Raw genomic sequence first — 16,040 nt, forward strand, 5'->3', positions numbered from 1 at the left:
CTCACACTTTATTGAATAGTTCAATAACTAGCATAGGTATTAAAAAGTTCAATGGTTGTCATTATGGAATCATATCGTCATTTAGCATGGAAACCAGTCCATTCCAAACTAAAATTGTCACACCTGCCTGCACTTTCCCCATATCTCTCAAAACCTCTTATGTACTTATCCAAATGTCTTTTAAAATGTTGTAACTATACCCGCATCCACCACTTCCTCTGGAAGCTCATTCCACACACAAACCACCTTCTGTAAGACAATTGCCCTTCATATCCTTTTTAATTATTCTTCTCACCTTAAAAATAAGCCCTCTTGTCTTGAAATCTTCCACCATAAGACAAAGACACCTCTTGCTTACCTTATATAATTTTAAAGTTCTCTATAAAGGTCACCCCTTAACCTCTTACACACTAGTGAAAAAAGTCCCAGCCAATCCAGCCTTTCCCTGTAATTTTTAAGCCATCCATTCATGGCAACATCCTGGTAAGTCTTTTCTGTTATAATATCCATACTATAACAGGGCAATCAGAACTGGGCATGGTACTCCAAGAGGGGTCTGGAGAATAAAAAACAACAAAAAAAAAGGCAAGAAATAACAATAAAAAAACAGGCAGCACAGTGGCCCAGTGGTTAGCACTGCAGCTTCACAGCGCCAGAAACTCAGGTTCGATTCCAGCCTCGGGTGACTGTGTGGAGTTTTCATATTCTCCCCACGTCTGCATGTGATTCCTCCGGGTGGTCTGGTTTCCTCCCACAGTTAAGAGATGTGCAGGCTAGGTGGATCGGCCATGCCAAATTGCCTGTAGTGTTCAGGGGTGTGTGGGATGCTTCGGGGGCAGCGTGGACTTGTTGGGCTGAAGGGCCCGTTTCCACACTGTAAGTAATCTAATCTAATCAGAATGTCCTTTACAACCTCAACATAACTTCCCAAATCCTATACTCAAAAGGTCTCAGCAATGAAGGGGAGCATGCTTAATGCCTTCTTAAACACCCTGTCTACAGTTGTAGGTCAGTCATCTCAGCTCCAGGATATCTCTGCATGAATTCCTCAGGGTACTGTTCTAGGCCTATCATCTTCAGCTGCTTCATCAATGACTTTCTGCCTGTAAAGAGGTCAGAGATGGGGATGTTTGGCAATGACTACACAATGTTCAGCACTATTTGCAATTTCAGATACTGAAGCAGTCCATGTTCAATTGCAACATGATCTGGACGATATCTAGGCTTCGACTAACAAGTGGCAAGTAATAGTCACTCCACACAAATGTCAGGCAATGGCCATCTTCAATAAGAGAAAATCTAACCACTGCCCTTTAACATTCAACAGCGGTACCATCACTGAATCTCCCACTATCAACATCCTGGGGGGGGGTAACCAATGATCAGATCAGAAACTCAACTGAACCCTCAGCTATGGAGCTGGTCAGAGGCTAGGGATATTGTGGTGAATGACTCATCTCCTGACTCACATAGCTGGTTCACAGTTTATAACACAAGTCAGGACTGTGATGGGTACTCCTCGCATGCCTGAATGGATGCAGCTCCAACATCACCTAGATAGCTTGACACTATCCAGGACAAAGCAACCCACTTGATTGGCATCACATCGACGAAGGCCAATGACCAATGCTCAGTAGCAGCAGTATTTACTACACGAGAGGCACTGCAGAAATTCACCCAGGCTCCTTAGTCAGCACCTTTCTAATTCTTGGCCATTCTATCCAAAAGGACAAGGACAGCAGACACCTGGAAACACCACCTCCTGGAATTCCTTCAGTAAGTGCAATGTGGGTCAACCTACAGCAAGTTGACTATCGTAGTTCAAGGCGGCAGCTTCTCAAAGGCAACTTGGGATGGGCAATAAATTCTGGCCAGCCAGCGATGCCCACATCCCACAAGTGAATAAAAGAAATAGCATCAATCGTGTACAGAAGAAATTGACTTGAGGAACCTCATGTATGAAGAAAGACAATTCTTTAAGAACACCTGTTGACAAGAGGAAGTATAGAAGAGGAATGCCAATAATCTCAAGGTCAAGTACCACTTCTACCTCCTGGAAACACTTTCCAAATATATTGTTGGAGATGTGGCTCTGGGATCTGGCTCATCAGCTGTGGAAGGACTCAAAGCCCATGACTAGCAACACGGAATTTTCCTTGTGGACAATCATACTCATTACCTTTTAACTTTTGTAAAAAGACTGGACATTGGCTAAATGAGAGGCCAAATGAATTAAATCCCATCAGAAAAAAAGTAGGTATTAATAAAGGTAGGCGTAGTAACAAAGTAAACATTTTCCCTGAATCAGACAGAGGGGCGAGAAGTGGCCCAAGACAGTCATGAAATTATTTTTTGAATATTGACAGAGAGTATCAGGTTACTCGAGATTCTGAGTATTTTGTTTCAAAAGGGCAATGTTGTCGAATGGACAGACCTAAGGGTTCAGGTACATAGTTCTTTGAAAATTGCATCACAGGGTGATTAAGAAGACATTTATCACATTTGCCTTCATTGCTCAGACCGTTGACCATAGTAGTTGGGACATCATGTTGGGATTGTATAGAATGTTGATGAGGCCACTTTTGGAGTACTATGTACAGTTCAGGTCACCCTACAACAGGAAGGATATTATTAGATTGGAGATGGCTCAGAAAACATTTGCAAGAATGTTGCTGGGACTGGAGGATTTAAATTATAAGGAGAGGTTGGATAGGCTGAGACCTTTTTCCACTTGAGTGTAGGAGATTGAGGGGAGACCTTATAGAGATTTATAAGGTCATTAGGGGCATAGATAAGTTGGGTAGCAAAAGCCTTTTCCCTACGGTATGAGGAATTCAAAACTGGGCGACATATTTTTAAGGTAAGAGGAGAACGGGCATGCAAAGCCACTTTTTCCACACAGAGGGTGGTTCATACATGGAATCAGTTGCCAGAAGAAGTGATAGATGTAAGTACAGTTACAACATTTAAAAGATGTTTGGACAGTCAAATGAATAGGAAAGATTTAGCAGGATACGGGCCAAACACAGGCCAAATGGGATTAGTTTTAAGTTTGGGAAACTTGCATCAGCATGGATGAGTTGGGCCAAAATGTCTGTTTCCAAGCTGTCTTGGTCAACAGGATTGGAGTGTTCAGAAGGGGACTCCGGGTATGTTGTTTTCCTTGTTGACTCCCAGAAAGCCCAATCTGACATCTGAAGTGGTGACAGAGGGAACAGGTGTGTCTAGGGCTGTCAGAGCAGGCATGATTACACTGCTGGCATTCTGCTCAAACCAAGGAGAGAGCATCAGGGAGGAACGTATCTTTGTCTACTATCTTGCACTGCTTCATTTTGTATCCCATAATGTTATTTAGGCCTTGTCATAGGTGATGGGAGTCATTTTGGTAGGTTTGTGCCTCTAACTTGGTCTGGTTATGTTTCAGGCCCAGTCACCTTTCTTCAGAACCAATGGTAACTTGGAAAAGGTGGGTCTATATGCTGAAGACAAGGATTGAGAAGGTGGGAGGTGGGGTGAAAAACCAGAGTGCGAGGAAAACAGGCAGACAAAGGGATGGATAATAGTAAGCCAGGGAGCTGCTAATGGGGACTGAAAATGGGATTGCTGTGCTGAAAGCAGCCCATGTGGTGACAGAACCTGGAGTGTGGTAGTAAGTAAAGGGCAGGGATGAAAGTGTTCAGGCCATAAAATGATTGAACTTGATACTGAGTCCTAAGGCTGCAGGTCCTCAAAGAGATGCTGTTCTTCCAGATTATGCTGAGCCCAAGAAACAGATATGTTGTACAAGGAACATGACATGTTGAAGTGAAGCAGGTTAAAATAGTTGTTTTAATTTTGAAATTCATGTTACTCTGTCATGGGCTGCCTCAAAAACTGGCCCTGTTCAGATCCATCATCTTCCTTTTCTGGGTTTATGCTTTCCTGAACTATGAAACTGCATCCACAAAACAGTGTTAACAAAATTCACAAAAACTTGTTCTTTACTGATAATAGCGGTAACCGATTCCAGCCCTGCCCATGAGTTTTTCTTTCTAAGCTCCGATCTTGAGGTGTTACATCAGGAAAATACTGTTTGTGAACCTTTCAAAACCCCTACTTTCTCAGTTGCACATAAGTGTTAATACTTGCAGGCTTCAAAAAAGCCTCTCATGGCTTTCATCAAAACAAAGTCTGCAAGATTCCCACTTCTTCAGTTCCCCACGATTTCTTCTAGGTATTAACCCAACACTTAGCTGCCTACTAATTTCAGTTTTCTTCTGAAGACTTCATGAGTTTTCACAGCACAGAGCCACCCAACTGCTGTTCACTCCTCTTTGTATCCCTAAATATAATCTACGTAGTTCAGCTGCATTCCCAGCAGTACAGTATTTCTAACATGGAGTCTACATCTTTCTTAGTCTGCCCCTTGATCCTCCTCCCACTCATTGCTTACAACTTTTAGACTCCTCTTGCCATGACCCCAGAGGTTTCCTGTGTGAAGTATCAACCACCTCACAATAAAAGCTCTACCCAGTACCCCTCCTTCTACCATTGCTGGGCAGAAATTAATGTTGAGAATGTTGCTATTTTCCATCTCTTGGAGCTATCTGTTCCATAAATGGTCCATCATAGATTTTATTACATCCTGTAGGATCGCCATTGTTCCCCTGTAGCCATGCCATTGTTCCCCGTAGCTGCACCCATTTCCTCTCATCCTGCTTAGTTTCCTCTTTAGCTGCATCTCTGCACACTTACAGTGCTTCCCCTGTTCTACAGTAACCCCACCCCTGTTTCTCTGTGGATTACACCCATCTTCTGTAGCTCCATCCATGTTTCCTGTAGCTTGACCTTGTTCCTGCCCAGTTCTCCTATAATAAGAATAAAAGACATAAGAACAGTGGCAAGCCATTCAACCCTGCTCTACCTCTCATTAAGGTAATGCCTGGTTTGATTCTGACATTAGTTCCATTTTCAGCTGTTCCCCAGGTGGGGGAATCCTTGGCTCCCTTATAAATCAAATATCTGTTGAACTCAACCTTGAATATATTTAATTACCCTGCCCTGTTCCTATCTGGAGAATGGAACTGCAAAGATGAATGACTCTCCAAGAGAGTAAATCTGTCCTCATCTCATGGGAGATTTCCATTTTTAAATTGTATCCCCTAGTCAGTATTACCCCATGATAGGGCACATTCTCTCAGCATCTACCCTTTCAAGCTCCCCAAGTTGTTGTATATTTCAATAAGATCACAGGTCATTCTTCTAAATGCCAGTGAGCATCACTTCTCAATGCAATCCAGCCCTTTCATTCCAGAATTCAGCCAGGTGAACCTTCTCTTGACAGCTTTGAATGTTTATATTCTTCTGTAATTAAGTAGACCAAAATCTTTGCAAATAAGACAACTGTTTTGTCCCTGAACTCAGCTGAGTAAATATTCACTGAACTACCTCAAATGTATGGATTTCCATCCTTAAATAATGAGACTAAATTGGTCTCACTACTGATGCATTCTACAATCTCTATATTTAAAAATAAATATTTTGCTTTTCTATTCTTCCTACCAAAATAGACCTGTTTCTTACATAATATCCCAATTATCATTAAAATAGTTTATTTAGTCCCTTCAAAATTATCAATATAGATCATAAATTAATAAGGACCCAGTATTGATCCTTGTGACATTCCACTAGTTCAACTTGAAATCATTCATTTACTTGCACTCTCTTTTGTTAGTAAGTCAATCCACTATCAATTCTATTATATCACCAACACCATGAATATATATTTCGCCTTAATAAACATTTTTATACAAAGCTTAATACACTACATGCCTTTTCCCATCCTGCTTGTCACATTCTCAAAGAAATTAAACACAATTTCCATTATCAAAATAATATTGGCTTTGTCCAATTGCATTATGATTTTCTAAATGTCCTCATACTACCTTCCTAACAATAGATTTTTCATAATTTCCCAAAGTCAGATGTTAGTCTGGCTGGGTGGTTGTTTTCCTTTCTTCAACAGGGGTGTTAATTCTGAGACTTTCCAAACTGCTTCAACTTTTCCAGAAATTTGGAAGTTTGCAACCAATGCATCCACTACTGCAGTCACTTCTTAGCATGCAGGCCATCAGGTCCAAAGGACTTGTTAGACTTTACTACTTCTACTACTTTTCTGGTGGTGATTGCTTTACCTTTCTTTCAGCCTCTCCCACTTTATCCATAATGCTTACTGTATCTTCTACAGTAAAGCTAGCTACAAAATACTTGTTTTCTTGTGCCCTATTAACTCCCCTGTCTCACTCCTAAAAAAAGGACCAATCCCCACTTGTTGCTACAGTTTTATTTTGTACATACTTGGGGAAATTTTGCTATTTTTATATTTCATGCTTTGTTATACTTGAATTCCTCACTTTTTTAAAGCAATCCAGTGAGGCAGCACAGTGGCTTAGTGATTAGCACTGCCACCTCACAGCACTGGGGACCCAGGTTCAATTCCACCCTTGGGCAATTACCTGTGTGGAGTTTGTCTATTCTCCCCGTTTCTGCTGGGTGCTCTAGTCTCCTTCAACAGTCCAAAAAAAAAGTGTGTTAGGTGGGTTGGCTGTGCTAAATTGCCCAGAGTGTTCAAAGGTGTGTAAACTAGGTGGATTAGCCATGGGAAATGCAGGGGGACAGGGAGATGGATCTGGATGGAATGCTCCTCAGAAGGGTCTGTGGACTTAGTGGGCCAATTGGTTGGTTTCCACACTGTAGTTCTTTTATGGTTTAAAACTTCTTACAAATCTATGCAGCACTGCACATCTTTTTCTTCAACATAACATCAACTTCATTAGCTGATCATGAATTTTGCAATCTTTTCAAAGTTTTTCTTCCAATTGAGAATTCATTTTTGATGAGTCATGAAATACTTTAATTATCTGCTATTGCTTTTCAACAGTCTTGCTTTTCAATGTTTTTCCCTTTTAGGCACTTTATACTTTGTAATTGTCCTTATTTAGGACATGGGTTTGAAACCCAAGTTTCTCACCCTCCAGCTAGTTGCAAAATACCACCATGTCACAATCATTTTTACTTCATTTCAGTGAGGTCATTTTTGATCCAGCACATTACCAGATCAGCTATTGTTCAAAATAAATTGTCCCAAAATCAATGTGTTAACTCCTTCTCCAGGAAACTAACACCAACTTGATACATCCAATTTGTAGAAAGACTAAAAGATAACCCATGAATATTGCAGGGCCTTTCTTACATATAGAAGATTATAGCACAGTACAGGCCCTTTGGCCCTCGACATTGCACCAACCTGTGAAACCAATCTGAAGCCCTAAACTCTTGTCATTTTTCATTCACACATCACAAGACACCAGGTTATAGGCCAACCGGTTTCTTTGAAATCGGAACCTTTTTGCACTATAACCAAGATGTCGTGTGACTTCTGACTTCGTCCACCCAGTCCAACTCGGGCACCACCACATCTTATCTTTTATTTTATTTTATTTTATTCGGCTGTATCAACAGCTCTCTCCACTCACCTAGTTCCTGCAGCATTTCTAATTATCCTGTCACCCCCACCTTTGATCCTACTCGACATAACTCTCCGCCCCTTTATACAGCAGCCGCACCCCTTCACGAGGTTGACCCGCCCATTACAGTCTGGCCGCGCCCCCGAACCAAGGCCCGCCCTCCGTGCCGCTGATGGCTGGCAAGCTGTTGGCGCATGCGCTGTGAGACACGGTGACCGGGAGGCAGCTGCAGCGGTTAGCGTCGAGCTTGGTCTCGGGGCTCCGGCTCTCCGCTACCCAGGCCTAGCGGCGGGCCGGGCTAGGCTGGGTCGGGCCTGACCGGGCTAAGGACCCAGAGCCCGGTCGCCGTCGCTGCCGGATGCCGGTGTGCTCGGATCGGAAGGGCCTCTTTGTGTGGATGGGAAGGATGGAGTTAGAAGAGCAGTGGTGGAAGGGGCAACTGGCGAGCGACATACACCAGGCGCTGAGAGTCAAGGTATGGGACCGCCAAGGACCGGGAGACAGGGCCGGGCGGGGGAGATCGCCGCCGCCCCTCACTCGCCGCGAAACATGGGAGAGGGTTGGCGACCGCTACTGAAAGACCCAGGGCGAGACTGGATCTGTTTGGAATCGCAGCCGAGATCGCCGGCCCAGTCCCCCTCCCGTCCACCCGCTTATTGGATCGTGTGGACCGAAGTCCTCCAAACCCTGTCGCCTCCTGGCCCTTTTGCCACACTCATCTGGCAGCAGCTCTCCCGTCCTGCCTGTTAGTCCTCTCACGCTGCCCCCTCCCTCCCCGCTCGCCGATCACTGTTATCCCCTCTCCACTGTCACCTCCCCTTGCAACCGATCACCCCCCCGGCCCCCCGATCACCGCCTCTGTCTCTTCAACACCTCACCCTCCCCTCCCACCGATCACCGCCACCCTCACCTCCCCTCCCACCGATCAACGCCACCCTCCCCTCTACACCTACCCTCCCCTCTACACCTACCCTCCCCTCTACACCTACCCTCCCCTCTCACTGATCACCGCTACCTTCCCCTGCACGCTCACCCTCCCCTCCCACCGATCACCGCTACTGTCCCCTCCACATCTCACCCTCCCCTCCCACCGATCACCACCACCCTCCTCTCCACACCCCACCCTCCCCTCCCACTGATCACTGCCAACCCTCCCTTCCGGCCGATCGCTGCCACCCCTGCCCCGCATGGATCACTAACAGCCCCCACACTCCTATCCCACCAATCCCTGTCACACCCACCTTCTCATTCTGATCATTCATACCCACCCTCTGTCCCCACTGCCATGATCACTAATAAACCCATGCTTTTGCACTTATCATTGTGACCCCCACCTTACACCACTTCCATGCTACTGATCACTGTCACCCTCCCACCCTCCCCTACTGATCACTGTTACCTCCACCCTTTCTCAACTGATCATTGTTTCTTCTCTGTTTTGCTTACCCCCCCTCCATTTTAGTCCCTCTCACTAACCCCTCTGCACCATCACCCTCTGTTTCCTGTTACTGACCCTCTACATGACGTTGTACATGCAGTCCCTGCTGAGCCTGAGTTCTCACTTGCCATTTTAATGGCCCCTTTATTTGCTTTGAACTCAAAAGTTTCTAAATTATTGGCTTCCTGATGGAATGCTATGCAGTGTTTGATCTATGAATGAATGTTGATTGATTTTTAAACACCCCAATGTCTGAACATTGTTCTATTTAAAGCGACTGTTTTAAGTTCTCAATGATTCTCCCCCTCCATCTGATTCCTTTTATTGTAGCTGCTAAGGACAGATGAGGTTCTTCCTCTTGGCTCAAAGTCAGTCCGAACTGGTCTCCAGTGCAGGATCTGATTTGTTTTCAAATACATGAAATACTCAAAACATTTCAATTCAGTTTTTGAAGAAGTAAGAACAGTTTTGAAGATAATGATGGACATATTTTTAAATCTCACATGTAAATCTGCTGGTAATTCACTGCTTTTGATGATGGCTTTAAGAAGAAACAAGTAGAAAATGGTAATGCAGCACCTAACAACTATTTGATGTCATAATACAGATTACTGGCTTTTTAAAATTGAGAATTTGGGTCTAATTTGAATTCTTGGAAACTTGCCTTTGATTAATGCATGTATAAATAAATTACAAAACTTAAATCTAAACATAAAAAACTAGAGAACTGTTATTATAAAGTAATAAAAATGTTCACCCTGAAATTAAATATCTAAATATTGTAAATTCCATTCCTTAAAATGGATTCTGCACATCTAAAGTGTAGCCATTTTTAGATTTATGTACAAAATTAACAGAAAGCCTTTATTGCATTACTGACACTTTTCTGTTTAAGTATTGTGATGTTTCTCAGCTATTGTTTATTTCACTGGTCTAAGGACAATTCGATCACTTATTGAAACCATCTGGATGGCTGAGAAATGAGAGTCCTAAGGATTTAATTGCTGTGTTAAACCCCCATTCATGACAGATCAAAATTAAATGTTCTAAGGCAGGGTTGTACAAACGTACAATTGCCCCAACCCTGGAATTTAGTGGCCTTTCAAGTGGTAACATATGCAAATTGAATTATCCCGTTACGTTATATTCTGTATAGTTGTTTGCTGTATGTAGGAAGTTGTAAGTTTGCAGATGTTAGTAGTTATATCAAACTGTTCCCAGGATGTGATTTCCTACAGTAATTAGAGGTTTGGATGGCAATGTTGCATTTCCGTTCTACTTAATTGCTCAATTTTTGGCTTTCAAAATTAAATGTCATGATTTTATTAAAAAGTTACAATGTATTACTGCAAGATACAAATGCTTTTTGAGAACAATAGTTTCTAGATGTGAGTTCATGAATCATGCTGCCATTAAGAGTTCATCCACGGTTGATGTTTAGTATTCCTAAACATCTATATTATAATGCAGCTGCAGCAAAATTATTTCACTGGAGGTTGACTGGCTTGGAATTTAAAAGTAAAATATTTCACATTTTAATGTTTTCAATTTCCAAGTCTGAGCTTTGAAATAATCCCTTGTTTTGAAATTTTATCTGAAATATTGACCATTAAATCAATCCCAAATCAAGATGCCCAACACAATTTACTTTCTATAGCCTAGTTCCTCAAGATAAACTGTTTCTGACAGACCCTTCAGAATCCGAAATAATTTTCTAGGTAATGCATAAGACCTCAAAAGTTTGATTTAGTAGAATGTATATTGGATAAAACCTTGATATTTTAAAAACTTTAAATTAGAGCCATCATAAGAAGTGAATTCCATAATTTTAAAGACACAACCTGTTGCATTTGTCAGGTGGAGTTTCCAACATGCAAGTTGTTTTCTTTAATGCATTTATTATAAGTGTAATAAACCAGAGACGTTTTATTTTCAGATCTTGGGTTTCTCCTGCTGTGTGTCAAGAAATTTAATATTGCTGGGTATTCTTGAGACTCCTGTTTGGTTTTGAAAACCATGGGAAAAATAAACTGTATCTAGGTGTTAAAACAACAAAGATATGTTTTGGGACTTTTTATCCCACCAGGAGGTCTAAGTGATTGACAGAAATTGAAAAGGTCTTGGGAAACAATTGGGAAGAGGTCAAATGACAAGTGTGAATCTATTTTTCTGGGAATTTGTTTTTCCATCCTGTTGGGTAAACCCAAGTTGAACAATTATTACGAGTTTGAAATTTGGCTTTTAATTTGTCATAATGAAGGTCACCTGTAACAAAGTCCCTGGCTTCATCAAACTCAGTAGGCAGCTGTACAAGAAACACAATATGACATGGACTTTGAAAAGCTTGGCATTTACTGAAGCATGCTTAGTACTGTGCTTCGGCTTTATGCATTGTTTTTATGATGTTTTTCAACCACAACTACACACCTCCCAATCATGGACTGTGCTTGCATGTTTTTTTCTGGTGTAAATCCTTTCCAACAACTGTTCTGTTTAGTTTAAAAGAAAATGTGCTTTTGTTGCTAAGCAGCCAGACCCTACTAGCAGGTGGTAAGCGAGAGCCTCAAGGTATCCTTTCTGTCAAGGCACACACTTGACGCTGCCTTTTCTTTACTCTACTGTTTTGCATAGGAACTGAAGCTGCCTGTCTACAAGGCTCATTCACCACAGATTGGCTTGCGCCGCTATTTTGCTGACCTCCTTGCCATCTTAAGTAATCGCTACCAGCTTTGCCCTACGGCACGTCACCTTGCTGTTTACTTACTAGACCTCTTCATGGATCACTACGATGTTGCAGCAAAACAGCTGTATGTCATTGCTCTCTCCTGCCTCCTCCTAGCTAGTAAGTATGATTTACTAGTAACAGGTTTTTAAAATTTGGATGCTTGAATAGTAACTATAACTTAAAAAATGATTCTGCCAGTTGTTTTTTACTTTTATTAATGTGATCTGTTTACAGATTTTCAAATTACCTCCGTTTGAAAGTGCAAATGTAGCAAAAAGTATTGTTCCCATTTTGTATTTATGCTTTTCTGAATTTTAACTAATGTTTAAAGGAATGTGTGGCTTTGAAACATGTCTCATCTGGAGGCAACTAAACATTTTAACTATTTTACATGTAGAAAGTAATTGACTCACTCTGTCCTTATTGTGTGAAGTTTTATTCTGTTAGTGAAATCTATGGTTTACCAAATACTGTTTTGATTATTTCAAAATTACTTAAGTTTTTTGCTGTATGCTGTTTTGACTGTTTTACCCAAATACTTCCTTCTGTTCTGGGATAATAATCTTCAAGTCGAAGTAGCCATGTTCTTATGTGGTTTTGCTTTCTCAATGAACGTATACAACCTGATGTGAAGCACTGTTGTGTGGAACCCTTACATGATTAGGGATGTATTTATACTGTTAGACCAGCTAGCCCAGTAGCAGTTTCTAAATAGAAAGCTTGATGCTAGTAGCATCTGGCTGCAACTTAAAACTTCCCTATTTTAGCAAAAGGAGTTTACGTAGGCCTGAATACATGGATGGGCAGCAGTGCTTTCTTTATGACTTAAAAATTTAAATGTTTTGAGAGGGCTGAAGGAATCAATCTGCCCAGACATGTAATGACACATCTCTGGAGCAGGTGAGACTTGAACCCAGCCTGCTGACTCAGGAGGAAGAATTTTTATTTCTTTCACTTTGCACGTTTTAATCAAGGCCAGGCAATAGCTTGCACACTTTAGAAACGAGATTTAAAATTGTGCTGAACTTGCATGTTGGAGTCTGTTTAGGTTCTGACTCCCAAGATTATACCAAGAGTTTATTGTTTGTGACATCTTCAATTGATTCGCACCAGAACACACCTGTATAACTGAACCATTCAGTGTCATTTGTGAAAATAAATGAAGCCTTTGATAGATGGCAATAATAAGATGTAATTTTGGTCCTTTGAAACATTAGTGGTACTGGGATTAATGTCAAATGCGTACTTTCTCCTTCCTTTGTTTAAGCCACTGTTCTGTGTAGCAGTTAAAGATTCAGGATGCCCATTTCTATCCTGAACATTGATCTGTAATCATACAAAGATCCTGACAATCATAAATATGTTTGTACACAGAAGCAAGCATTCACATTGCTACTGTGACAAATGTGACACTAGCAGTTTACATGTTTCTATAATTTGCTTCACATAGGGTAGATCAGGAGCCTGAGCCAACAACACCTTTCACCTTTCAGTTTCAGTTGTCAGACTATCCTCAACAAGGAACAGACCTGTGAACATGGTCTCCTTTGTTTATGAGAGGCTGGATTTCCAGAGATTCCAGTAACTTTCCTGGGCTGTTTTAGCTTTTCTAAACTTTTCACGCAGCCTTTGCAAGTTTTGGGACAACACTCCAGCTGAAATATCCTACTGGTTGCTTCTTCTGTAGTTTTTGAATGACTTGCAGTGTGTTACTTGTATTTCTGTTTTTGCTTTAAATCTTGTTGGTTTATCAAGCTCTCTTTCAGTGACCTTCAGTCTATTATCAGTTATCACGCACAGCAAGGGTAAGAAGGAGGAGGGAGTGTGGAGGAGTACTTTGGAAACAGTTGTTACTGCTTATGTTATTGTGATTTTCTATTGCCTCAAAGCAAAAAATACTGAATTATTTGGGATCCAGTATAAGTCTAAAATTCTGAATGTGTCCACAGTTTATGAATGAAGCATCTGATTTGTTTAAAATGGTCAACATCTACTTTTTTTCAGCTGAATACAAGTAAAGACTTACTAAAACATTTAGTAGGCCATTAGTTCAGCTCCAGCATTTTATTAACTGCCTAGTATTTAAACCCAGAAGTGAGCCTCAGAAAATTATTTTACAGGATATCTTGATAAAGCATAGGTTTTTTTAAGCATAACTAGGAGTAAATTTTATGTCAGAAAATAAGAATTTGAATATTGAAATCAATCTTGGTGTTCATCCTTGTTGGTAATAAGAATATTTGTTAAAATTATGCCTGAAATCTGAAATTTAATGATTATCATCATATCTTTCATGATCGTGGCAGATTAAATAAATGGTTACATTATTTTACAATGGTAATCTTTGTTTCAACATAAGCTATTAAGCAATGATTCTTGCCAATTGTAGGTTTAACCCCAGTAATTGTGATGTGGAGGTGCTGGTGTTGGACTGGGGAGGACAGGGTCAGAAATCACATGGCACCGGGTTGTAGTCCAACAGGTTTGTTTGAAAACACAAGCTTTTGGAGCATAGACTTCTCCTGACAAAAGGGCTATGCTCCTAAAGCTTGAGTTTTCAAACAAACCTGTTGGACTATCACCTGGTGTTGTGTGATTTGTGACCTGGTAGTTGTGATAGTGTTAGCTGCCAAGCAGTTAATTAAATCTACTCACAGTAATTCCCTTTTTGATGTTTTTTCTGTCTTTGTGACTTATTTAGCATAGCGTGACTATCTTATGCTGTGGGATGAAGTATGATACAGTATTTTAGAACTCTGCACTTGCATTGCAGGAAGCAGTCCTAAAATTCTCATCCTTGTTTCTAATTCCCATGGTCTGTACTCCCCCACCCCATTATCCCTTCCAGACCCTTAAACCTCTGTTACCTTCACTGCTCCAATTCTACTTGGTGAGCATTCACAAACATAATTACTGTAAAATGATTTTGATGATTCAGTAGTCTAGATCCTAATGTGTGAAACTTTCTCCCTATGCCTCTCCTCCTTTAAGATACTTGTTGAAAACCTATCAAGCTTTAGTTCATATGAAAGATGGAGTATGAAGAGTGACTGGCAGCTAACATAAAGGGAACCTCAAAAGTCTTGATTTGCTGCATAGATAGTAAAGGCTGGCAAAAGATGGAGTGGGGTTGATTTAAGGACCCAAAATAAAGGTGTTTACGAAAATGGTTCCAGGAATGAGGAAACCAGAGATTGGGAATTCTCCAGCAAGTAAATCAGTAGTCTTCTTGGTGCCTGTTGAACATTTACAAGACAGTTCAGGAATGTTAAAGAATGTTCTGCACTTCCCTACATAGAAACTTGACCATCAAAAACAATGCAACCCATTTGATCGGTGCAGTATTCGCCACCCTCAAAATTCATTCCCTCTGCCATTGCACAGTTGCCGCAGTGTATACCATCTGCAGATGCAGTGCGGTAATATTCTCAGGCTCCACTGACAGCATGTTCAAACCTCCAACCTAGAAGAACAAGGGATACAGATAGTTGGGAGTACCACCACCTGCATATCCCAGCTGCTGTGGCTAAGAGCAGCTCACTTGGCACTGACCAGTGTATAAGACCTGTTGACTGGTTTGGTTGAGTCTCACAGACAGTACTTTGAATTATTGATGGGTTATTCTTTAATACTTGGAAATTCAGTCATTCTGCAATACTAGCGCTGATTAGGGATCGTCAACATGGCTTTATGCGTGGGAAAACTCACTTGATTGAGTTTTTTGAAGATGCCACAAGATTGACAGCAGTGTATAGACATTGTCTAAATGGTCTTCAGCAAGGTGTTTGACAAAGTTCTGCGTGGCGCACAGGTTGGCAGAGTTAGATTATCTGGCATTCCATGAGGAACTAATCAATTGGATACAAAATTGGCTGAAGGTAGGAGACTGAGATAGTAGTAGAGAGTTGTTTTTTTGACTGGAGGCCTGTGACCAGCAGTGTGCTGCAAGGGTCGGTGCTGTGTCCAGTGCTTTTCATCATTTACATAAATGATTTGGATGTGAATACAGGAGTTATGGTGAGTAAGTTTACAGATGACACCACAATTGATGGTGTGGTGGACAGTGAAGAATGTTATCTCAGTACAACACGATGTTGATCAGATGTGCCAATGGAGCAAGGAGTGGCAGATGGAGTTTAATTTAGATAAATGTGATGTGTGGCATTTTGTTAAGGTAAGCCCGGGCAGGACTTATACAGTTAATGGTAGGACCCCTGGGTGTGTTGCTGAACAAGGATCTAGGGTTGTGGGTGCATGGTTCCTTGAAAGTGGAGTTGCAAGTAAACAGGGTGATGAACGTGGCATTTGGCATGCCTCCTTTCATTGAACAGAACATTGAGTATAAGAGTTGGAATGTCATGTTGCAGCTGCA

The 16,040-nt window shown here is 41.4% G+C and overlaps 1 protein-coding gene across 1 annotated transcript in view; it reads left to right on the forward strand.

The window, feature by feature from the left end:
- Positions 1 to 7,705: 7,705 nt before the first annotated feature.
- Positions 7,706 to 16,040, forward strand: part of ccnjl (cyclin J-like) — a 63,351-nt gene continuing 55,016 nt past the window's right edge. Inside the window, exons 1-2 of the mRNA XM_048543751.1 lie at positions 7,706 to 7,980; positions 11,575 to 11,785. Coding sequence (XP_048399708.1) covers positions 7,864 to 7,980; positions 11,575 to 11,785 — 328 coding nt within the window. The 5' untranslated portion in view covers positions 7,706 to 7,863. The remainder of the gene's footprint in view (positions 7,981 to 11,574; positions 11,786 to 16,040) is intronic.

The sequence above is a fragment of the Stegostoma tigrinum genome, chromosome 13 (genome assembly GCF_030684315.1).
Source record: "Stegostoma tigrinum isolate sSteTig4 chromosome 13, sSteTig4.hap1, whole genome shotgun sequence".
NCBI lineage: Eukaryota > Metazoa > Chordata > Chondrichthyes > Orectolobiformes > Stegostomatidae > Stegostoma > Stegostoma tigrinum.